Here is a 24650-nt window from a genome sequence, read left to right on the forward strand (position 1 = left end):
TCCAGAACCTTTACTGCCTCCATAAAGTCCCCTAGACTAACAAGTATGGAACAAGAGTTGATGGTTGACTGTGATTGGGAATGTAAACATTGGCCAACATAAACACCCTATCGCATAATCTGCACTTCATTAAAAAAATAAACCTGCCTTCCTCATCAATTAATTGCTGCATAACCGAAAAGGGAAAGGAAGAGTGCCCTATGGCCACCTCTCTAGACTTAATATGGGGACAATTGCTGGTAAACCAGGAAGAGTAGTTTTCTGTGGGCCAGTAGAAGCACCTGAGGAGCTGAAATGTGTTTCCTGTGGAAAAAGGACCCGTACAATGGCAGCCTTAGACTTTAGGCCGGTCATTAACATGTTCTATTGGGCAGAACAGTAACTTGGTGGTTATCCCTCCTGCCTTGCAGCACTGTGGGTCTCTGCTTCAAATCCTGGTCAGAACACTATCAGCATGGACAGTGGTGAGATTTGTAGTCCTCTATAGAGGGTGCCATTCTGCATTGCTGCAATGCAGAATGGGACCTGCTATATAGAACTACAAATACCAGCTGTACTTTATACAGCAATGCCATCAATTGGGTTACATACAATAATGATTTTATTTATTAACTTACCTTCACCTCTTCTGGCTGTTTTCTGGTGGGGGAGGCTGCAGAAAACCACCCCAGTGTGTGTATCAGAGACAGCACACCCGTGTACTCAGGCAGCTGTTCGCTGGGTCCTCACGGCCGTGGCCCAGGGCTGCCCCCTGCAGTGCCTGCAGGTTTTTTTTTATTCTCGGCTCCCTCCACAGTATCCGGCAGCCAACGGGCCCCTTCATCTCTGCGCCAGGAGTGTCGGATCTTTCCGACACTCCCGGCGCAGAGATGATGGGGCCCGCCAGCCGCCGGACACCAATGTGATCAACGGACACTCCCGTCACAGAAATGGGGGAGGCCCGCCGCATACCGATCCCATGGTAACCGGCGGCCGGACGCCAACGCGCCCCAATCTCTGCCCCGGGGCTGTGTTTGAATGGATACTGGGCCCCCGCCCCCTGTAGGCTAGGGCACTGGCGGTAGTTCCGCCACTGAGCATGGAGATTGTATGCTCTCCCTGAGCCTGCATGTGTTTCCTTCCAAAGATATTTTGAGGTTAATTGGCTCCTGTCTAGTATGTGTATGCATGTGAGATAGGGACCTTGAGGGCTGGGGCTGATGTGAAGGTACAGTGTTTAAATTTTTGGTGTCCTAAAGTACATGAAATAAATGAATTTAGACAGGAAACATCAGAGGGATGCAACTAAGGATAGAAAAAAAGAGGAAAACAAGTATTTTATTTGAAAAAGGGGAAATGATTTATGATACACAGTGCTTAATAAAGTAAAATATCATTCGGTTCTGGTTTACATCTACTTTAGCTTGGCGCAGTACACAAAAACAAGGTGATTTTACAAAGTGGAGTTTCTTTAATCAATGAGGTCAGATATGGTAGCCCCCATATTTCTCAATACAGATTTCCTTTAAAACAATTGACAGCCCCATTCAAACAGACATTAGATTGGTGAAGCTGTAAACACAATACAGTGTCATGCCCAGAGGGCTTATTTCCAGACATTCAATGATTACAATTGTTTGTTACCTTCGTCACCTGGGATTCATTAACTCAACTCAATCAATTTGTTTAGGTAACAAGCGCACATATTTTTTATCCGCGGCATAACAATGGTTTCCTCATTAAGATCCTTCTGGGATTTATTATACTGTACGTCCCAAAATAAAACATTTTGTTTATGGATAATCAGTGGCAATTGTTGCATCGTGCTTAATTAAGAATAATAAATGAACAGAGAAGGTTTCTATTAACTATAGAAAGGGTGGTTAGCAAGAACTGATCCTGTGAATACAATAAAGCAATGTGTGTGTATACAGAACCCACCATGAATGATGCTTAAAGAGGACTACTCACGGCTTAAAGTGGATTTAAAGCCAAATTTTTCAGTATGTTTGCCATCATGTATTAAGGTGCCCATACACTGCTTGATTCTCGTACGAGAATCGCGGGAAATCCCGCGATCGTACGAGAATCGAACAGTGTGAACGAAGACGTGCGACCGTTTCTACTGTACGGTCGCACGTCTTTTGTCTAAGGAGCATGTTAGAAAACCAGCTGAGAATCGTACGATTTTCGGCTGGTTTGAACGGTGCTCGGGAGACAAAGGCCGAACGGGCCGGTGTGCGCACGCGCACACTGCCCGTTCAGCATTGCGGTCATCGGAAGCCCACCCCTCAGGGGGGCGGGCTTGCGATGATCGAGAGTGCGATCTGCCTGTCCATCTTGGACAGATCGTACGTTTTTTTAATCACTTTACAACCATCGCAAGACTAAGGTCTTGCGATGGTTGTACAGTGTATGGCCACCTTTACTGTGTAGAGTTTTATGCCTGTAAGTGTTGTCACCTGGCCATGCAAGCTCCTTCATTTGGTTATTGGGCTGCCTATCTGATAGACCTGATAGGCAGCCCAACAGCCAAGTGAAGAAGGGCACACGACAGGCTGACAACGTTGCTGCTAATTGGGAGGAAGTGGCTTAGTGTTGTCATCCTGCTACAGGAAGTTCTGTTACTGGCAGGATCTTCAGGATAAGAAACCTGGCAAAAGATTCACACAAAAACAATTTGCATAGGAAAACTGTATACAGCGAGGCATGATACCAAACATATGGAAAAAAATTATTTGGGTTTACAAATAAAGAAACATTGGCACCTTGCCCATTGATACTCCAAAAATCGCCCGCTACTCCTTTCTCTGTCACAGCTGCCACCAGGGCCATCCCCATAATGAGCAGCCTGAACTCTATGGTGGGCTCTGCAGGGTCTCAGGCGGGCGGTCAAGCCCTCTTACCTGTCAGCCCTGATCCTCTGTCCGCCTCCTTCTCCTCCATGATCGACTCCTCCATCACTGGGCCCCGCCTCCTCAAATGCCCGGCCACGCCTCCTCGATCGCCAGGCCACGCCTCCTCCATCGCTGCTGATGACGGGCCCAGCCACCTCCTCCGAAGCTGCTGGTTGTCACCGACTCAGCAGCGGCTGTCCGAGTCAGATGCCATAGCGACCCAGGCGGCCCGCACGGCATCAGGGAGATGTCCTGGCCGGGCCCCATAGCGGCCACCTGGGTCGCTATGGTGATTGTTACGCCACTGTCTGCTTGGCATCCCGCCGAGCTCCTGGCAACCAGTTATGTCAGTGAACTGGACGAAACCAGACAGAGAGTCACTGACAGCACAGGTCTAACACATCCGCCTCTCACCCCCCAGAAACACTATGATTAACACCAACTCTCCCCCGCCGGTATTGCAAAGTACCTCTGGCACCAGCTCTGCCCAGTGTTCCACCCAGCTCACTGACGTCACTGGTATTACACAATACCTCTGGCTCCAGATCTGTCTGGCGTCCCACCCAGCTCACTGACGTTACTGGTTGCCAGGACCTGGGTGGGATGCTCCTCAGCTCCTGGCAACAAGTTGGGTCAGTGAGCCGGGTGGGACGACGGACTGAGCAACACAGGTTGCCAAGACCTTTTAGCAACCTGGGACGCTCTGGCAGGAAAGGGGGCGGTGGGTGCCATGTGACCCAATGAGATTCCGCCTGAGGCATGTGCCTCATTACAAGGACGGCCCTGGTTGTTTGTGTTTGCAATTCAACTCACGGGATTTGTACGTACATAGCGTTTCTGGTAAGAACAACAGGTATTTGCTGTGCTTGCTGAAAATGTTCTTATCCTAAAAAAGAAGACTATTGCAGCCAGTGGCGGACCTAATAACCAAAGGGCCCTGGTGCAAGATTTTATCTTGGGCCCCCCTCCCAAGCCGGGGGGGGGGAGTGTAATATTCCCCCCTCCCCCGCTCGGACTCACCCTGCCAGGATAGCAGCAGCCATGTGTCGATGTGTGCACTGCAGGGGGCGGGGCGTGTGACACATACACGTCTCCTGTGCCTCCCCTCCCGCCGCCTGTTACTATGGTCGCGGCCGGGAGGGGAGGCGAGTCACGGGACCCACCCCCTCACTGGGAAGCCCGTCGGCAGTGCAAGGCCCCGGTATCACCACTCCAATACTTTACTTTTGTTCCCCATGGTCCCTGTGTGTGTTGTAAAGTAGTCACTGCTCCAAGCTCACTCCCGGGATGGACTACAATCTCATGTTTAGTTTACTAATTTGTATTTAGACTGTAGTCCATCACAGGGAGCAAGCTTGGAGTGGTCCCCACACACAGGGACCATGGGGAACAGAAGTAGCCCCCCTCCAGAAGGCAGGACAGTGTCAGCACCAATTCAGAGATGATTTGAGTATCTACAGCCGAGTGATACACAAATAAGAAGAAAAAAAATTTAATAGTTAAGGTTCTTGAATGTATTTTTAAGATTTAACTTATGAATTTATGTCACTTTGAAGAATCCTAGATGTGGACAAACCAAACATCTGGGTCTTCCTTCATATTTACAAAGCTTCCTTCGTTACGATATCCATTTTCCAAAAAGATGATGTCATGTTAATAGAACATTCTCCTTGTAAATATGTATCACTCGTCTTATTCCGCCGTCCTATACATGGTCTGCAATCTATTTTGCCCAATAGGTTCTGTGTGATTCTGGTCTTTGCTTGAGTGGAACTGTGGGAACTGCTTACGCTAGTGATAAACAGTTGTCTATGGAATCATTCTACATGTCTACTGAGCTGCCATGCCTACTGGGCACAATGGACATTTAAAAGATCACTAACAGGGTTATTCACAAAAGGGTGAAGAGTTTGGAGAAGGCAGGAGAAGGGAACAATCTCTAGGACAGTGGTTCTCAACCTTTCTAGGGCCGGGACCCCTTTGTAACACTTGCCAAGTTGTGGTGACCCCCAACGCTAACATTTAGGGTTGACGCGGCTGCGGCAGCGACATGTGGCGGGAGAACTGACACTGCTGCACTAGGAGAGGGCTGAGGAGGACTCTCACCTAGCACAGCAGAAATCACACAGCGACCGACAGGTTGAGAACCACTACTGTAATAGCTAAAATGGCAAACCATATAACGCAAGCCGAGGGTGTCAGCTTTTATTATTAATGATAATGATGATAATCACTAGATGGGGACCTGATGGAGAACTGCAGGTCCCCCTCTGCTGATTGACAGCAGCAGTGGGCAGGTGTAATAGTTAGTTTGCTATTGCAAAGTGAAATAGCCAATAGGAATTTTTTCTGACGTACGGCGGCCAGGGCTGCGGTCAGAAATAAATTTAAAAAAATTAAAAATGATCACAGCAAAAGGTTTACTCTGCTCGATTGAGCAGATTAAACCTTTACGGGAGAAAGTGTTTCTCTCCCGGGCGGCCGGGAGCCGCTATCCAATAGCGGGAGACTCCCGGCGACCCCTGGCAAATTGTCATACGACCCCCGAAGGGGTCCCGACCCACAGGTTGAGAACTGCTGCTCTAGGACAACATAGCTGAACTGGAAAGTGAGCTGAATTGGAGAACTTTTCCAGTTCAGCTATGCTGTCCTAGAGATTGTTCCCTTCTCCGGCCTTCTCCAAACTCTTCACCCTTTTGTGAATAAACCTGTAAATAAACAGTATGAAAAAAAGAAAAGAATATAAAGCTGGGGTTTTTTGGATCATCAAACTGACAAGTAAATAAACAGGTTACATCACAGATTATTTTCTTACCTTGGTTTAATTACAGATTTAGGTTTAATGATCTGGCTATGCAGTAGGGATGGGATCCCTTAGCAAATAACACAACCTATAATACCAAGCCTACCGTCTCCTGACTGTGGCTGGTTCCTTTCACAGGCTTGAAAACCTCATCATCAGGACAAGACCTATACTCTTCTACAAAGAAAGAGGTATGTTTTTTTTAAATCTTTTTCAGATGAGTGTCTTTAAATATTGACCTGAATTATTTAAAACTTATAATAATATTAGTTGTTTCTTCAAATAAAAACAAATGTCAAAGTAATTTATCAGATCAAAACAACAGACTATCTATGGCTGCTATGTGTATTTGCAGCACTTGTATCCTAGACATACGATGGTGATAGTTTGGGAAATGAATTCTACTCATGAGAATTTTTCACTTAAAGGATACCTAAACCCAAAAACAGAAATGTTATATATTTCAGTTTACTAGTTCTTAGAGGTGGTGGATGCATTAGTTTTAATTTTTGGGGCTAAGCCCATTTTCAGTAAGTAGAGGAGATACCTGTTTATTTTGCCAGGATTGCCTCATCTCTGTCACCTAACGGAAAGCACAAAGAACCTTATCGTTCCTCTATAACATACAGATCTCCATATCACTCATGTAATGGAGATGAACAGACATGTCTGATGTCCACCCATGGTAGCAACACTGGTTCCCTTCATAGATACAATGGAAAAGTGAACACAGCCACCCAGGGACAGGAAGTATATCATTCATAGAATAACCTAGTGAAAAAAAGAGAATTTGGAAGTTGAATATTAATCTTTAAAGTTTATTATTTGTATCGATAAATCTATTTTAGGTTCACGTTATTGAGATGATTAAAGAGAATGAGACATCTGGTTTGGATTTTGTTCTTCTGGGATTTTCCCATCTTCAGAACCAGAGGGTCTTAGTGTTCCTGGTGTTTCTGGTGCTGTACAGCCTTACCGTGTTCGGTAACACCATCACCATTCTGATCATCAGCCTGGATCTCCAGCTTCACACCCCCATGTACCTGTTCCTTGGTGACCTCTCCTTGCTGGACATCTGCCACACCTGCGTCACCATCCCTAAACTTCTCATTCATGTGATAAGCAAAGACAGGTCCATTTCCTACCCTGGCTGTGTCACCCAGCTCTTTGTTTTCACTTCTAAGGCCAGCACAGAATGTGGGCTTTTGGCGGTCATGACCTATGATCGATATTTGGCAATCTGTAAGCCTCTACACCAGGGCTCAAAATTTCCACTCGCCAGCTCGCATTTGGCGAGTGGAAATAAAGAGAGGGCGAGTGGAAATTCAGTCAGGCACGCGGTCACGACTACACAGAAACAATGACCTTTAGACGTTGTCTGGTTCTGGCCACTATGCCGTGGATGGCAGGTTTCCTACAATCCTCCATCCACACCATCTTCACTTTTCAACTTTCCTTCTGCCAGCCCAGGATCATTGATAACTTCTTTTGTGAGATTCCATCATTGCTGAAGCTCTCCTGCTCGGCAACTTACCTTAATGAGATTGTGCTCTTTTGTACCGGCAGTCTTTTCAGCTTGAGCCCCTTTGTCCTGACCTTCTTTTCCTATGCCTTTATCATCACTTCAGTTCTGCAAATTCCATACATCGAGTGCAGAAGAAAGGCCTTCTCCACCTGTGGCTCCCACCTGGCCGTGGTGAGCATGTTCTATTTTGGTGCCATGTTTGTGTACTTTCGCCCAAAGTCCAGTTACTCCTTGTCCATCGATAGACTGGTGTCCATATTTTACACACTGCTTACTCCTCTGCTCAACCCTCCCATCTACTGCTTGAAGAATAATGATGTGAAGGGGGCAATGAAGAAAATATTTATCAAGAAGTATAAAAACCTAAACCCTAAAAGAGAACTTTAGGCAAATGTAAAGGGATCAATGTATTCCAAATATATTTAAGTGTATTCAAACTCAAGAACAAAGATTTGGCTGCATTCGTTTTCTTTTTTAAGGCTCTTTTCTTTTTATTTTCACCTGGTGATCCAGCCAGTAACACACTTCCTGTCCTTGGACTACACTCACACACCATATTCAACCACACAATCAACATGTGGTCAATGGGGTTCAATAGAGGAGTAATTCTGTCACCCTAGGACATGACCACAACACAGGTCTGCAATACATAGGGGAAGGTGTTTTTTAGTCCAGAGAGGGGAACTGAGCAGGGCTGATAACATTTTTTCAACTTTTTTATATTAAACAATTTGCATTACAAAATATGGGATAAAACAATCAATAAGATACAAAATATAGATAATGTAACAACAAAGATAACACATATTGTTGTCCATGTCTATAATGGTCGAAGGAGAAGAAGGAGAAGAAGGAGTAGGAGGAGGAGAAGAAGGAGGAGGAGAAGGAGGAGAAGAAGGAGTAGGAGGAGGAGAAGAAGGAGTAGGAGGAGGAGAAGGAGAAGAAGGAGTAGGAGAAGGAGTAGGAGGAGGGGAAGGAGGAGGAGAAGGAGGAGAAGAAGGAGTAGGATTCCCTGAATGGTGTAAAAAAAAAAATGCCCATTGATGTATTCCCCATGTCAATCACGTCGTCCAGTGATGTAGATCCTCTTCAATCACAATGCCCGCCACTCGCTGAAACCAAAAAAAACCCTGCTGCCACGTCAGAACCTAACGAACTCTCTATGCTAATGACAGCTCTGCTCCTAAATGTAAACAAACTTTGTGTGCATTCCATCTGGCCCTTCATTTACCTTCCAGAGCTGACCTGTCACTTGCGGCTGGTGTTCGTTGGGATCAGACGTGGTGCCTGGGTAGTGGGGCATTTTTTTTTTTGCTGAGTAGGCAAGCAGCAGACATTGTGATTGACGAGGATATACATCGCTGGACGACGTGATTGATCTGGGTATTACATCAATGGACATTTTTGGGGGGATAAAGAGCTTGTCAAAATCTGTGTACTGGTTTTTTTTCCAAATAAAGGATTTTTTTGCACGGTGTGGTGTGTTTATTTACTATTGTACTGTTATTTGGTGAATAACAACTACCCCTTAATTATTCAGTAGGGGGGTGCGGGATCTGAGTACCCCCAGCGAAGCACCCTGCCCATGTTAAGGGCATGTGGCCTGGCATGGTGTAAGATGGGGGGGCACGCTTTTTTTTCTTCTTCATTTTGGCATGCAGTGCCTCCCTATAATTCCTACCAGACCTAAAGGGTCTGGTATGAATTGGAGGGGAACCCCACACTGTTTTTTATTATTATTTTCACATTTAAAAACAGCCTAACCTCATCCAAATCGATTCCAATAGAATTTATGAAAGGGGGCACCCAGATTCAGATAAACCCCCGTGCCCACAGACCCCTAAAACCACCTGGCCAGGGTTGTGGGGAAGAGGCCCTTGTCCTCATCAATATGGGGAGAAGGTACTTTGCCAGGGGATCCCCCCCCCAGCAAAGCACCTTGCCCATGTTGAGGGCATGTGGCCGGGTTTGGTGCAGGAGGGGGGGGCACGCTTGTCCCCCCCTTCCTGCTCTGCCAGGCTGCTGCTCAGATCAAGGGTCTGGTAAGGGATTTTTTTTTTCATTTTGGCATGGAGTCCTTCCCTATAATTTCTACCAGACCTAAAGGGTCTGCTATGAATTGGAGGGGGAACCCCACGCTGTTTTTTATTATTATTTTCACATTTAAAAACAACCGAACTCCATCCAAATCGATTCCAAAAGATCCACATTTTCGAAAACAAAAACTTTGAATTGATCCGAATTCTGAATCTCGAACGGCTCCAAATTTCAGAAAATGAAAAAAAAATCTGAATGGAAATAAAACAAAACAAGATTTTCAGTGGTGCACAAGTCTACTCTTAATGATGTAGTGATTGGTTCAGATTGATTCTTTTGAAAGAGAAATAAAGCCAAACATTTGTTTTTCGCCTTTACTACTGTTTTGGGTCACAGGAGTACATTTACTAACGTTCTAAAGTCAGACTGGCGGATATGTCCAAAAGCTTGTTGACTCCTGACCATTACCATTATGAGTTTGCTGGACATACCATTTCAAAACTATGGGCATTAATATGGAAGACTCCTCTTTGATTCTTCTGAGAAGGCTTTTAAAAAGGTTTTGGATTGAATCTTTGGGAGTTTAGCCAAAAGAGCATTTGTGAGATCAGGAAAGACCTGGCTCGCAGTTGGAGTTCAGTAGGGTTGAGGTCAAAGTTCTTAGCAGCTACTGGAGTTGCTCCACACCAGAACCATAAAATTATGTCTATATGGAGTTGGCTTTGTACACAGGGGCTCAGTCATGTTAAAATAGAAAATGGCTTTCGCCAAAACAGCACCAGGTTGTAAGTGCACAATTGTCCAAAATATCTTTGTAAGTTTTAGCATTACCAGTAACCTTCACTGAAAACACCTGAGCTCAGTAATTGGGAGGGGTGTCCACTTTGGCCATATTGGACATCCAACTTGAATTTCCAGCTCTTTCCAACTGTCAGGCCTATTAGAAAGCCAAAATGAAGGCGTCACATCGGCCTGATGGCTTAGAAACTAACATTTTCATTGTGTCCTTGTGAGGGGATGGCAGGGACACAATCTACTGCAGGAAAATATCCTCATTGTAGCCGCCGAAAGATGTAAGACCAATGCCTTAATTGGTTCATCACGGCTAATAATAAAGCGCCTAATGAACAAGTCAGACTGTGCCGTTGTATTATTTTTAGACTAGGTGTGTTTTTCAGAGATAACAATCACAATAGACTGTAAAGAAAATATTTATCATACTCCCTGTGAGACCTTTATCAAATTGGATACCTGCAGGTAACATTTCCACAGGGCTCTACCCTTATATTATAATATTCACTCCAGGGAATTTTAGAACTTAATTAGTGAGCTATATAAACAGATCTAATAAATTCTATCTCTCTGTACACATTCATGATAACAACAGATGCCTGCCACCTATAGACATATATTTTAGCTTCTACGGCATTAGCTATAGATGTGAAAATTTAAAAAGCCTTAACCAGGTCAATGACCTCATTGATTTGGGTAACAAAGCCGTAAGTATTTGTCTTTTATAATGAGTCATAATTGCAGCTTGCAGGGTAAGCAGGGGGTCCCGGGGCCCATAAATTCAGGATTTCTAGTCACGATAGTTACACATTTTATATTTATAGTATAAAGGAACATCTCCTCTGGGGTTCACTCACACGTTACATCCTTACATGCAGTTTATACGCATTTTGACAGGCAGTGGAATGACAGATGTTACATATGTTAAAAATGACATAGGTGTTGCAATTCTGTCAGTCAACAGGATTAACACAACACCACCCGGAGCAGTTACCAGGTGACACCCCGCCGTGATATCAATGCGCATGTGCGTGACGTCACCACGCAAGTGCGTGATGACGTCATCTCGCATGCGTGGCAATCTTATTGATCTCTGCCAGCGGCCATCTTGGTCCATTACCGAGTGCCCGACTTTTCAGAGGGGGGTGACACCAAAATGACTGTCAGTCATTTTGGTGTCACCCCTCCAATGGTGTCACCAGGGTGTGTGCCGCACCCCCCTTCCTTGTGATGCCACTGTATAGTTGTATTAGATGGTGATTTAGTTAGTTTGTTATTCTTCCCTTAGCAGGCCAAGCTGTCCAGCAAAAGTGGTACATAGGCAGATGAGGCAAACCATATAACACTGATAGGGGTGCACTACCGGTGGCATCACTCCAGATAAACTTTAGTGACATAACATGAGAACACGCCACATTCCGTATCCAGGCACTGCCCCTCTAACATGTTTCACCTGTAAGGGCTTATCTGTAGAGCTGTAATGTCTCTATGATTAAGTCCTTATGGGCGAAATACATTAGTGGGGCGGTGTGTAGGCGGGGACTACAGCAAATACTTATGCTGTGTCAATAAAGTTTATATGAAGTGGTGTCACCAGTAGCACAACTGTTTGTATGTATTGTCTATGGAGCAGAGGCAGGGTCGTGTGTGCGGTACCCAGCAGGCAGGGACTGCAGCACGTACTCGTGATGTGTCAATAAAGGTTATAGGAAGTGGTGTCACCAGTAGCACAACTGTTTGTATGTATTGTCTATGGAGCAGAGGTAGGGTCGTGCGTGCAGTACCCAGCATGCCCATGGGTAAAGGATTACAGGCTGACAGTTTTTGGAACAGTGTAGCAAAGCATAAAATACACCAACAGGAACACTTACATTGGTCAGCTTTATTTATTCAGTTTAAACCTTTATCCCAATGGGTATAAAAAATGTTTTGTAACTGCTTAAAAAGTGTTATCATGCAAGTAAAAAAAGTGCGTTTTCAGGCCCTTCCATTGAAGTCTATGGGGCCAAAAATGTGTGATTCTGCTCATGTGCTATTTGGAGCTACAAGCAACACAACACACATGTGGGAATAGGCACCATTAAAATGAAAAGGATTCTTCATGCTGAGCATTGTTGCGCTATGAGAATCCCTTGACCATTCACTCAGGTGTGAATGGGTGCTCAAGTTAACCCCAACAAAATCTACTAGTCCATCTAACACTACTCACTGCACAAGCTGACACTGCTGCTGTCCAAGGGTGGCTATGTTGTTCCTCCAATGATACAGTGGAGGAGTGAGTGTCGGTGCCCTAAGGAAGTGTTACTGGCTGGACCACCAGGTAAAAATGCTGCCGTACAATATATTTTGATACTCAGGTTTAGATACACTTAAAATTTTAGCTGCTTGAGTTTGATGCAAGGAGGATGAGAACATAGGCTTTAAATTAGAAAGTTATTTTTTAATCCGATCCCATCATCCAACTTCAGTAACAACCAACACTCTGCTTTGATGCCACTTGGTCCTAAAATGACCTTTGCTTTTCCAATGCTGTCCAATCTAACGGCATCTGAGTATGAAGGCTTTTGTAAGCTCTCATGTCACACAGCTCTCTAGCAATCCCCATGACAGCAGCTGTGAAAATTCTGTGTAAAATATCGACATTACCTTCAGGAGTCCAATGTCCATGAAGACTGCAACACGGGCTGAAATTCATTTTTCTCTAGTGGCTAGCAGTGCTTTATTTTGCAATTAAATGTAATTCTAAGGGTGCTTCCATGATACAGTATCAGAAGAGATTACTGGGCTTTCTGATAAGAGCAGCTCACTTCCTAGCTTTCTCTGTCTAATTGAAAACTCATGTGGGCTGACTGAGATGGAGACAGAGGGGAGGAGAGGATGTTCCTCCTCTGAATCATTCCACAGTGTGTGTGTAGCAGATCATATAACAGCCTATACATGGTGTAGTAGTAAAAAGACTCGGCAGAGTAGAAAAACTAGGTGAGCAGCACCATCTGCTGTCTGCAATTGGCAAATGGAAAATAGGAAACATCCACATTAACCATTCTACACTTATCTGCCTAAAAACAAATATCCTTAACATGTTTTAACCTTTAGGCCTCATTCACACGAGAGAAAGCCGGCACATAACAGTTCCGTGCTGCGTGCACGGCCGTATCGGGCACCTCCAACAAAGGACAGGTGCTGCGTGTGATTAGTGCGCAGCCCCTGTCCTTCTCTATGAGACTATGCGGCCGTACGCCGCCCTGCACGTCCGTATGGGTGCGGGTGTCCGTACTTGTACGCTGACGGGATGGATCCTGTCTGCGTCCGAGCCGGGACACCCGCACCCATACGGAACTGCACTTGGGGTGAGCAAAGGGCGGAGTATGGCCGCGTACTCCCATAGAGAAGGAAGGGGCTGCGTACTAAACACACGCAGCACCTGTCCTTCCCGGGAGCTGCCCGATACGGCCGTGCACGCAGCACGGAGCTGTACGTGCCGGCCTTTTCTCGTGTGAATAAGGCCTTAGTCTTGACTCCTGAACATAATATGACAACGTTGCGCATTTGTTTATTTCAGTTAGGCTCACACATGAAGTTAATTAGGAAATAAGTAAAAAGCACAGCAAACGTCGTCAAAAAAATGTTTCTATAAACTGAATGATTGATGTGGAATTCTGCCCTCACCGCAGGTAATAAGATATGAAAAAAGAAAACGCTTCTTCAGGTACCTACTTTGTGCTCCAAGCACTATCGGACAATCCCCAAATACAATGCTTTGTATTCATCTCTTTTTTGGCAATCTACCTTCTAATTTTGCTCGGGAACTCAGCCATTATGGCTGCCGTCCATTTGGACAGCAACCTGTCTGGGGCCCCCATGTACATGCTCCTGGGCCACCTCTCCTTTCTGGATATGTGCTACACCACAGTGACTTTCCCCAAGATGCTGGTGGGTCTTCTTCTGGACGATCAAACTATAACATTTGGCGGCTGCTTCGCCCAACTATTCTTCTTTATCTCATTTGGGCAAACGGAGAGCTTCCTCCTGGCGGTCATGGCCTACGATCGTTATGTAGCCATTTGCTGTCCTTTGCACTACGTGGACAGAGTGACAAGATGGTTGTGCGTTTGCCTAACAGGTTTGTCGTGGTTTAGTGGCTTTCTGAATGCGGCCCTGCACACCGGTTTGGCTGCCCGCTTGTCCTTCTGTTCCTCCAACCAAATTGGCCATTTCTTCTGCGACATCACACCATTGCTGAAGATATCGTGCGTGAGCACTGTGTTGAATGAGATTGTGATATACGTGGCCGGCATTTTCATTGTCTGCACTCCATTCTTATGTATTCTGCTGTCTTATGTTTATATTCTCCTCGCGATAATCAGGATTCCATCTGCGAAAGGTCGGCACAAGACGTTCTCCACCTGCAGTTCCCATCTAACCGTGGTTTGCATGTTCTACGGCACGGTCCTTCTAATGTACATGCGCCCAGCCTCCTATTCCGGGGAACATGATAAGATATTTGCTTTGCTGTATACATTCATCACGCCACTGCTAAATCCATTTATTTATGGATTAAAGAGTATGGAGGTCAAGGAGGCTTTCAAGAAATTCAGTAGAAAATGCTCTTGTTGCATTTAGAGCCCTTTTCACATCTGCTGGTTCTGTTGCCTCACCACGGACACAATAGAATGTGATATTTGGTGCAAATGTGTTAAGGCAGACCATTCATTTAGCATGGTGATAGAACTAAAACTGGACCTGCACTACTTTTTTTTTTTATAAATTCTTTTATGTAGCAAAGTTTTTTGCTAACAAACAACGGTAACAAAAAGCACAATGTGGCTCGCAAACAACACTCTCAGTGGACGCAGCCACCTTACACAGAAATGGGAAATACGTACACACAAAACAAATATAGTACAATGCTCATTAGAACTATTCGAGATCAAGCGCAGCCAACCCTGCTCAAGTGCATTGTGGGTGTACATTTGACTGGGTGTCGGAAAGTGCGCAAGGTCGTCAGCTGCCAACGGGCGCATCCACGTCGTGGCCAAGCTAACAATCTACTCATGGACGTCTAACATGAGCCGGAGAGGCTAACAATGCCAATCGCCAGCAACGAAAAGGAAAAGGGAAATGGGGACACAGAATGGGAGAGTAGAGGGAAAGAAGGGTAGAGGAGACAAGAGGAGACAAGAGAGAAAGGGTGCAGAGAAGAAAACCACTATGGGAGCCTCACTTTAGGAGACTCAGGTATTCCTGGGAAGAGGCAAACTCATCCCACCAGAACCACGTATCGCAAAACGTATCGCAAAACCGGACCACCGTTCCCTTGAGAGAACTGGTGAGGTCTTCCATGTGTCTGATATCCCAAATCTTGCTAAACCAGAGCTGAATGGTGGGAGGAGAGTCCTGTTTCCAGAGGGCAGGAATGCATGCACGTGCAGCATTAACGAGGTGAATTAGAATACACTTTTTTTTTTTTAATTAACACATGGTATGTGTGCTGTGGTGTGCTGCAGTAAGGGTCTGTTGGCACCTGTGCAATGTGGTGCCATTTAAACTTAATGGCACCACAATCCACCACAGAGTGCCATGTATTAAAGTAATGTACAGTAAAACACACATTTTTATGCAACACATGTGTAAAAATGGCCTAAAAGTTTAATTTACTTTAACACTCTCTTTTTAGGAGAGGACTATATTTTATAATTGCTCTTAAAAATAAGAAAGAATTCCAGCCAATTAAGGCTCATAAATATGTTTCCGTGCCTAAAAAGTATATTCAAAACTAAATCCGGGCGGAGTTTAAAAAAAATTACAATTTGGCCTACAGCCAGGCCCCCAAAACCTCTCTTCTTCCTGGTCTTTGACAGGTCTGGTCACCGCCCCCGCTTCTCTGGATGTTATACAAACCTTTAGCTCTGATCCAGTGATCTTTACTGTGTCGCCCTTCTCTGAACCACAAAGCCTGTCCTCCAGAAATGGGTGCTTATTACTGCACCCCGATTTATTTATTTGGCTGTACGGCTTGGAGTGGGGCTTCACAGTGAAAATTTCTGGATTGGAACTAAAAGGTAATTACAAGCACAGGTAGGCAACACTTAGGAGGGTGGGGAAGTAACAATATTTTATAACATAAAGCATGGTTGTCATCAGTCAAAATTCAAGTCATGGGTGGCCCATTTGGCATTACCTCGCCCACCTCAAACCTTCAGAAGGTGGTCAAGGTAATGCCAAAAGGTCCACCCATAGCTGGCAGCAGGGATCCTTCCATGAAGCATGGAGGAGGAAATCGATGGCTTTTGTTGTGTATGGTCAGCTTAAAGCCCAACTCCATTTCCCTAGCTGTGGGGCTTCCCCTGCACTGCAAGGGTTAACTGCTCGTTTATGCCTAGGGTGCAGGAAAAGCGGTTTTACTTACCTGGTTCCTGCTCGCACTAGTTCCCATCAGGCTGATGGACTGGTCTCCACAGCCTCTTTTTCCCTTCGCCCCAGCATTGTACTCAAGGATGCTGAGGAACAATCCACAGCCAGAGAGGAGGGGGGGGAAGGGTAGAGCGTGGATCAGGTAAGTTAAACAGCTTTCTCCTGCCCCCCTAGGCATAAATGAGCAGTAAAAGGTAAAAGCTGTTTTAGGTGTGCGATACCTGCTCCCGCTGGCTGGCTCCGGCCTGCTAGACTGGTCCCTGGAGCCTCTTTTCCCCTTCACCCCAGAATAGCACACAAGGATGCTGAGGAACAGTCCACAGCCAGAGCAGCGAGGGAGAAGAGAAGGGCGCCAACTTCAGGGTAAGTGGGGATCAGGTAAGTCAAACAACATTTTCCTGTTACCTAGGCATAAATGAGCAGTTAACTTTTGCAGTGTTAGGGCAACCCCACTGCGAGGGAAAACCTTTAATTTCCTTGGAGTTGGGCTTAAAAAGGACCAGAGAACCCGTCCCCCATATTATGAAGAGGAGGAGCTGTTCTGCAGTACTAACACACTTATGGTCCTAGAGTGACACCTATACTTTACAGTGAGTGTATGTTGTCACCAAAGCACAGGAAGTGTGTTACTGGTCGAATCACCATGAAAATAAAGGAGAAAAATACTGAAGGAAAAAAAAAAAGGAATAGTAACCAGCAGCAAATTACATTTTTGTTCTGGGGTTTAGATACAATATCATTCTAAATTGTCGCTTTGCACTTGAAGCCAGACTCACGAGACAAATGATCAAAGTTTCGCTCAAATTTGACAACCGAATTTGCAGGACGCTTCTCGCCGCCATGGTTGACAAAGACAAGAACACTTTAAAACTGATTTTTTTTTTTTATTCTCCCAACTTTTTATAACAAATTATTTTACATGCGACAAGACACACAGCGACATTACTGAGAAAATGCTACATTGATTTGTGAGTAATTAGGTGCTTGAGTATAACTGGAGACATACAGTGAAAGGGGTTGTCCATACTGATCAAAATGTATTAAAAAAGCATTTCCGGGTCTACAGACATTTTATCCGACGCTGGCAGGCTTGCCATTGTGCCGATCGTGTTACAGACTCTGATTCGGCCTTAAAGGGAACCTGTAGTGAGGAGGTATGGAGGCTGCCATTGGTTACCACTGAACATACTTGTTCCCTGGCTGTCATGCCGATGGCTTCAGTTCTTTCTAAAGACACCAACTTGGAACAAGTATTAAATCCCGAGTTCTGACCTCACTCTAAAGTTTCACATCTGCGTGGTTTGTTCCAGGGTCAGAGTTTCCAAAACTAGTTTTGCTTGAATAGTGACAAAGCCTTTTACTAAATAGTAGTAAAGACTTTACTGTGCCACGGATTCGGATGGAGGGCTTTTGGATTGCTTTAGTCCCTTCTCACCTTAACGGACTAGTTATTTGGTCAAATTTGCATGAATAAAATTACTATCATATCACGATATTATGCAACAGGATACTTATTCAAACCAGCTCCACCATTTACTATTAAAAAGCCACTGGCTTTGCCTAAGCTGAGATGATGTCATCAGTCTGCTGCAGGAAGGAAGAAGTCTTTCCTAAGTCTCCTCTCCCCCCAGTGATCAGAGTATACATGGGTAATTTTGTAGCAAGTCACTAGGCGGGAGGCTGCAGCAGGGGCCGATCTGTATCAGATATTTGTGAAGAGAGCCAAGACCAGTTCAGACATTAAGATCTACATTACTTCCTGAGCCGGTGTCTCAGCCCAGGAAGTAGATGCTGAATGTGGATGATTCCTGAACAAGGATGGCTCCATCCGTTGATGCCTGAACAAGGATGGCTCCATCCGTTGATGCCTGAACAAAGATGGCTCCATCCGTTGATGCCTGAACAAGGATGGCTCCATCCGTTGATGCCTGAACAAAGATGGCTCCATCCGTTGATGCCTGAACAAGGATGGCTCCATCCCTTGATGCCTGAAACAAAGATGGCTCTGCCCTTTCTGCAGAGAAAAGGCATTGTCAGGGGGGTACTGTGATCTCTGTGAGAAGTAATAAATACCTGGAAGTGTTACACGTACCCATCACTTACCGTGCACACACTTTACAGGAAAGAAAATCAGATGCTAGGTCCACCGTATCAATGGCAGCCTTCCTATCTCTTTCAAGGGCCCCCTAGAGTTACATTTAAAGGATTAACCCCACCTAAAACTAGACATGTGCACGGCAAAACAAATTTTTCTGCTGTTTCGGAGGCAACGAGTCTCTGAATCCGAAACCGCACACTGAATATGCAGAACGAGCGGAAGCCATGTTGGCCACTGGCATTCTGCATTTGCAAGCCGACATCTTTGAGTGTATCTTGGTATACACCAAGATGGCGGCGCCCATATGTTCGGGTGCCGCCATCGTCGTGTATACCAAGATATACTCAAAGATAGCAGTGCGCCTACGCAGAACACACTGGCGGCCAATATGCCCGTCGCTCGTTCTGCAAATTAATTTATGTATGCCCGAAAATAGTTTTATTATATTCGGGCATATAATAAAATAAGTTATTTCGGACGAACCAACTTACTTTTGTTGATTTGCAGGTTCGTTTGAATGCACATGTCTACTTAAAACTAATATTTCAGTTTGTCAACATATTGACTTGTTGTTTTTTTTTATAACTCTTGGAGGCGTCCAGGGAGATGAGCTCTGCATTCGCCTTCACTGGCCCACCCGTCTGCTGTATTCATGAGCCAGAGTCTTGTTTTATAACTCTAGGGGGAATCCATGGAGAGGAGCTCTGCATTCGCCTTCACTGGCCCACCCGTCTGCTGTATTCATGAGGCAGAGTCTTGTTTTATAACTCTAGGGGGCGTCCATGCAGATGAGCTCTGCATTCGCCTTCACTGGCCCACCCGTCCACTGTATTCATGAGGCAGAGTCTCGTTTTACTTTTCAACTTTTTTTTATTTTCAATATTATGGAATATACAGCAAGTGACTACACGGTGATAGTGAACAGAACTACAAACTCCAACAGGAAGATCAGTGGAGTCCCTTAAGGCCCATTGACCTTTGTGTTGCACTACCATTCCTTTTGAATGGCATCCCAACCCAATGGTAGTGCACTGTGGTGCGCCAGTCAGTTGGGTTAGTGCATTGGGATGTCATTAAAAGGAATGCAACACACCAAAATGGAAAAGAGTAAATGTTTCCTTAAGGATTCCTCCTACCAAACCCACCCAGTTTTGCATGGACGGACATGGAGGCAGCCATACCGCCACAATCTCAGACAGGCTGCATCACATCAACACTGGCTCTGGGCACAAAATGGCAGCACGTAGGTTTATGCAGAAGACTCTTCTACTAGAATTCTCTACCAACATTTATGAATATAAGAAAAAAGGACAAAAAACACACGTATACAATTAAAGTGCTAGGAACAATAGGAGGATTTGGCGGGCTGGGGTGACTTTGGACAAGTGCAAGCTTTTAGTGCTTGCGTATGAGCCCTTCTTATAAATAATGGGTGGTCAGACTCTCTGATATCTGTGTGAATAAATAGTGCAATTTAGGTGAAAAGCTTCCTTAAAAATAGAAGGGGTGCTAGGGTTCACTTAGTAAGTCATCTGTGTAAAGTCTACTATCCGGCCTCATTCAACAACCCGTCTGAGACAGTAACATCACTTGAATCTCAGAGCTTGAAACACTGAAGGTCTGCTTAGAGTTTTCTAGCCTTCTCTATTGCCGTCATTGAAGGCCCATGCAGGGTCCTTAAAGTGTATATCAACTTTTGCAGTCAAATTGGGATAACACACGTTTTATATAGCGGGGTTTTTCTAAATTTGACTGCAAAGGTGGCAACACACTTTAAATTGCAGAACTCCAGCCAAAAATAAAATGATATTGCATAGCCATTAACAATGGATAAAATATCAAAACCAGCTTTTGCAGCAATACTCCCCCTTTAGAGATTTTCCCAGCAGTACTTTTTTTCCACCACTAGATGGTCCCAGTCCGATGGCCAACATCATTGAACCTTCTTCTCTAAGCCCAGGCCATCCCGGACGTGCCCCCACCCTGTGACTAGACAGTGAAAGTAGAAGCAGCACAGTGATGAGCTCATCTCTCTATCACGCTGTTCTTTCTGTGTATCAGGATGCTTCTTATTGGCTCATTAACTAATTGGCTTCTTGGGCTGCATTTTTCTCTCAAACTTCAGCTTTCTTACATAGGGATTGTAAGAGGCAATACCAGGTCAAATTAAGTTACTTACACTACTTGGACTTAATAAGCACATTTACTAACGTACTAATTATTACAGAGCTGCTTTAATTTTTATCTTTTCATCTGCCTAGAGCTCAGCATTAAGGCTACCTCCACCTGGACACTACATACAAGGCAGATTAGCCTTTAGAAGGCTCCATTTGGCTCCTGCCATGAATGCCACCAAGGTAGTCACCAAAATGGGTCACTGAATGGGATAGTGCATGAAAAACTCAGGTCAGTGAGCCCGGACCCAATGTCCAACAATCACAGCCCACTGGTTCTTTTGAAATCGGCAATTGAGGGGAAGAGGAGAGTTTTGGCAGCTAAAAAAAAAAAGGGTGCCAAGTGTCCCCTTTAGACACCTGTGTAAACATAGCCTATGGCTTTATTCACACTATATGTTGCATTCATGTTCACCACAATGCACAGCTGGTTCACATTTGCGTGATGCACTATAATGCAAGTGCGTGTCCTAGGTGCAGTGGAATGCTATTCAACATGAATGTCACTGCAATGCACTACGGGGTAAAACACATGTTTTGGAACATAATACCATACTCAATACTGTGAATTGCCTCTTAATGTTCCTGCTGGCTTCTACACTGGAGTCTACACTGGAAAAAAGGGTTAATCGGTCTACACTTGACTTAGACTACAGCTTGGCTGTGGAGGCATTCCAACACACTAATACAATGAGCTGTAGCGGTCCCTTGGTTTCCTAACTTACATGCAAGAATGACTTTCATTAGCCACAACTGGATAACCAAGGGTCATTGATGTAGCTGTACAAGGCTGGGCAACAGCAGCAACCAGCTAGTCAACAGGACAAAAAAAACCAAACTGAAAAATCTCAAGAATAGATCTCGTCAGTGGCGGCACATGGACCCTGGCTGCATGAAATTGTCATCTGGCCAAGTGAACCTGCCAGTCATAAACTTTTTATTGCAAAGCATGCTCATCAATGCCCACTACTGCCTTCACAAGTCAAGTGACCTGTCCAATAAGAGTGCCTTATCGACAGGGGAACAGCAATTGGTGGGCCTTAGCCCTAGAGTATGGGCCTTTTTATAATGTGGAACTAGTTTGTTTGATGGGCAGACAAGGCTACGAACCTTGATCAGGTTTTTATTGCTGTCCGAGTCCCAGTCGCCATGACATTTCTCCCAAATTTCTGTCCTTAAGCCAGAGTGTCACCAGGACCAGAAGATATTGGAAGCATTTCCAATGGGAAAAGAAACCTCCCCAAAACATTTTGTTTAGTAGAGTGGGGAGGAGGTAAAACCTCTGTTTTTTTTGCCATTTGTTTTTTTTTCCTGTAGGGCTACTAGGATAGGAAACCATTGGAAATCTCTCCATTGGGCTTCTAGACAAGTTCTTAGAAGTTCTAACCAGTCTCCATGCCAATCATAAAAAAAACATGGTTTTGGCTTTTTGGAGTTAGGCCTTAGCTCTATATTAAGTTGTCTACTCCTGGGCTGTACTATAAACACACTTGATCAATAATCATGCCCTATGGACAGTAACGTGGATACAGAGTCCACTGAAAAGTGGCCAACTACAAACGCTGTAATGTCACAGAAGTGCTTTGCTCCCTTTCAGCCAGAAAGATGGTAAAATGCCAACTCTCTAACTCATAGGTCATGAACTTTGGTTTAGAATTTTACAGAAAGAGAAACACAAAATCTGGCGTTTTCTTATAAAAAGTGGAAGGTAACAGGTATAAATGTAACATAATACACAACAGTGCAAACATTGAAGAGTACCTGTTAGTTCTACACAGGCGGCCAATTTTGTAAACTGGAAATTTGCGATAGAGGCACAAAATGGTGTTGGCAGCTCCGAGTGTATAGATATCTTAATTTGCCAACATAACACTCCAGTCCACAGATCGGCCATTTCCACTTTCTAGATTCTCCCCGGTAGCCATTTATAGCAAGCAAAGGACAAAAAATGTCACACCATTGCCACTAGCTGAAGTGGAGGATGATGGGAGCCACTTCAGCATAAGCTTGTAGGCCTCAACATGATGGTTGACATAATCTGCATGTGCTATATACAGGTTTATTCAACAAGGCAGTGCCGAGTGTAATGATTGAATGCTATAGCTGACTGCGCTTTGCAAATCTTTACTGAATAGACCTGATAACATCTTGGTCTCACAACAGGTATACAGAAATACAGTCACATGGCAGGGCCCTGTGCACTGCTGAGAACATTGTGAGGTCAAGATAGCAATGGGCTACTTGCCAAAATAATCCCATTTGTCCGCTGGACATGTTGCTTCACCAACCAGGATCTACTGGCCAGAGCTGCGATGAGCTGCTGGCCTCACTGTTGCCCAACCCTGCTAAGATGAGGGCAAGCGTTCATCCTACCACTATGGGTACCTTAAAAAAGAAAAGGACACAATTGAATTATAAACATGGCCAAGGGGCTGTAAACATCATCCGATATAAACCACTGAACCATTCGATCTCCTTCTCTTGGAACGGAGTGCAAAAATAAATATATTGCTCCGTGTATGTCACCCTAAAAAATGCCAAGTCTGGCATAATCATAATAGCAAAGCTTTTAAAAAAATCACCTTCCATTATATGAAACTTTCTTTTTGACTAGTTCAGACTTAATCAGGTATGAGTTGAGGATAAAAAGTAGGCACGAGCATGTCCGGTACTTCACAAACTGTGAGTGTTCTCATGTATCCGAGTCATGGGATAGCTATAAGTAGTTCCCCACATTTAACTGGACTTGGTCTGTAAGGGTAAAGAGGCTTCAAAGCTTCTTCAGATCTGGTGAAGGTCAGGAACATACCAGAGGATTTATATCCACCCAGGTAACTCACTTTAATCCAAGCACCACAGGAGTCAAGGCAGATAGTGATTGTCCAAGGATAGGATGGGAGGAGTAACAGTTGTGGAACCATCCTGTTCCAATTATATAATCCCACCTTTTACCCCATTCACACCTTGGGGTGACGCTCAACATAAAGAAGACCATTATTTTAAATGGTGCCTGATCATATCCGAGCATTGCACTGCCTGTAGCTCAAAAAAAAAAAAAAAAAAAAATACATGAGCTTCCTTTGGGGCCAAACAAAACCCCTGACAGACTTTATGACACCAAGAGATGGGAATATGTAATTAAAACTTGATGGTTACACAACTTTTTTTTGGCAATATTTGCCTTGACACATTCTATGTTGAATGGATTAAGGTGACCACTACTTGTGTGGCTGTGAATGCTGGGGTATATGCCTGACACTCATTAGAACTGAAGAACCAGTTGATTAAGCTGTGAAACGTCTTCAACATCCAGCTGAATGTGACAAAAGTACACATTTTGCTCAGGAGATTTCTAAAAAGGAAGGTTCACAAAATGTGAGAAATTGAATTTACCGAGAGCACCCTGCCACCACTCCCGGCCCTTGCTGCACATATGCCTGTGTGATTCCCTGCCAGCTCATGTATGGTGTGTACACCGAAATGCACAGCCTCACAGTAAGCAAATGGCGAGCGCTCATTAGTCAGCATGGTCAAATGGCCAATGAAAAAGCATAATGCTCGCAAATGGCGAGCGCTCATTGGTCAAATGGCCATGCTGGCCAAAGAGAAGTGCTCCTGAGCCAGGGACCAGGTCCCGAAAGCAAGAAGCGCTTCTCACTGACCAATGAGTACTCACCATTTGTGAACATTGTGCTCATTACATACTGTGGGGCTGTGAACATACACCAGCTGGCAGTGTATCACACAGGTATGTGCAGTGGAGGCCGGGAGAAGTGGCGGGTGAAGTCGGTAAGTTCATTTTCTGAGAAAGTGAACTTACCCTTTAAAAGGGCACTCGTGCCACTAAACAGAGCTCAAAGGAGTTCTATTGTCTCCATACACTTAACTTGCAGTACGATGCAAAGCTAAGCTACAGAAAAGGAGCAATACG

The 24650-nt window shown here is 44.7% G+C and overlaps 2 protein-coding genes across 2 annotated transcripts; both read left to right on the plus strand.

The window, feature by feature from the left end:
- The first annotated feature begins 6542 nt into the window (after positions 1–6542).
- LOC108804891 (olfactory receptor 5V1-like) lies at positions 6543–7591 on the plus strand. The gene is made up of 2 exons (XM_018576807.1): positions 6543–6933; positions 7026–7591. The coding sequence occupies exons 1-2, from the start codon at positions 6543–6545 to the stop codon at positions 7589–7591; spliced, it is 957 nt and encodes a 318-aa protein (XP_018432309.1).
- A 6126-nt stretch (positions 7592–13717) lies between these two features.
- LOC108804901 (olfactory receptor 1361-like) lies at positions 13718–22732 on the plus strand. The gene is made up of 3 exons (XM_018576819.1): positions 13718–14630; positions 19695–19788; positions 22627–22732. The coding sequence occupies exons 1-3, from the start codon at positions 13718–13720 to the stop codon at positions 22730–22732; spliced, it is 1113 nt and encodes a 370-aa protein (XP_018432321.1).
- Positions 22733–24650: the final 1918 nt, after the last annotated feature.

The sequence above is a fragment of the Nanorana parkeri genome, unplaced genomic scaffold (assembly GCF_000935625.1).
Source record: "Nanorana parkeri isolate BGI_ZX_2015 unplaced genomic scaffold, ASM93562v1 scaffold5, whole genome shotgun sequence".
Lineage (NCBI taxonomy): Eukaryota > Metazoa > Chordata > Amphibia > Anura > Dicroglossidae > Nanorana > Nanorana parkeri.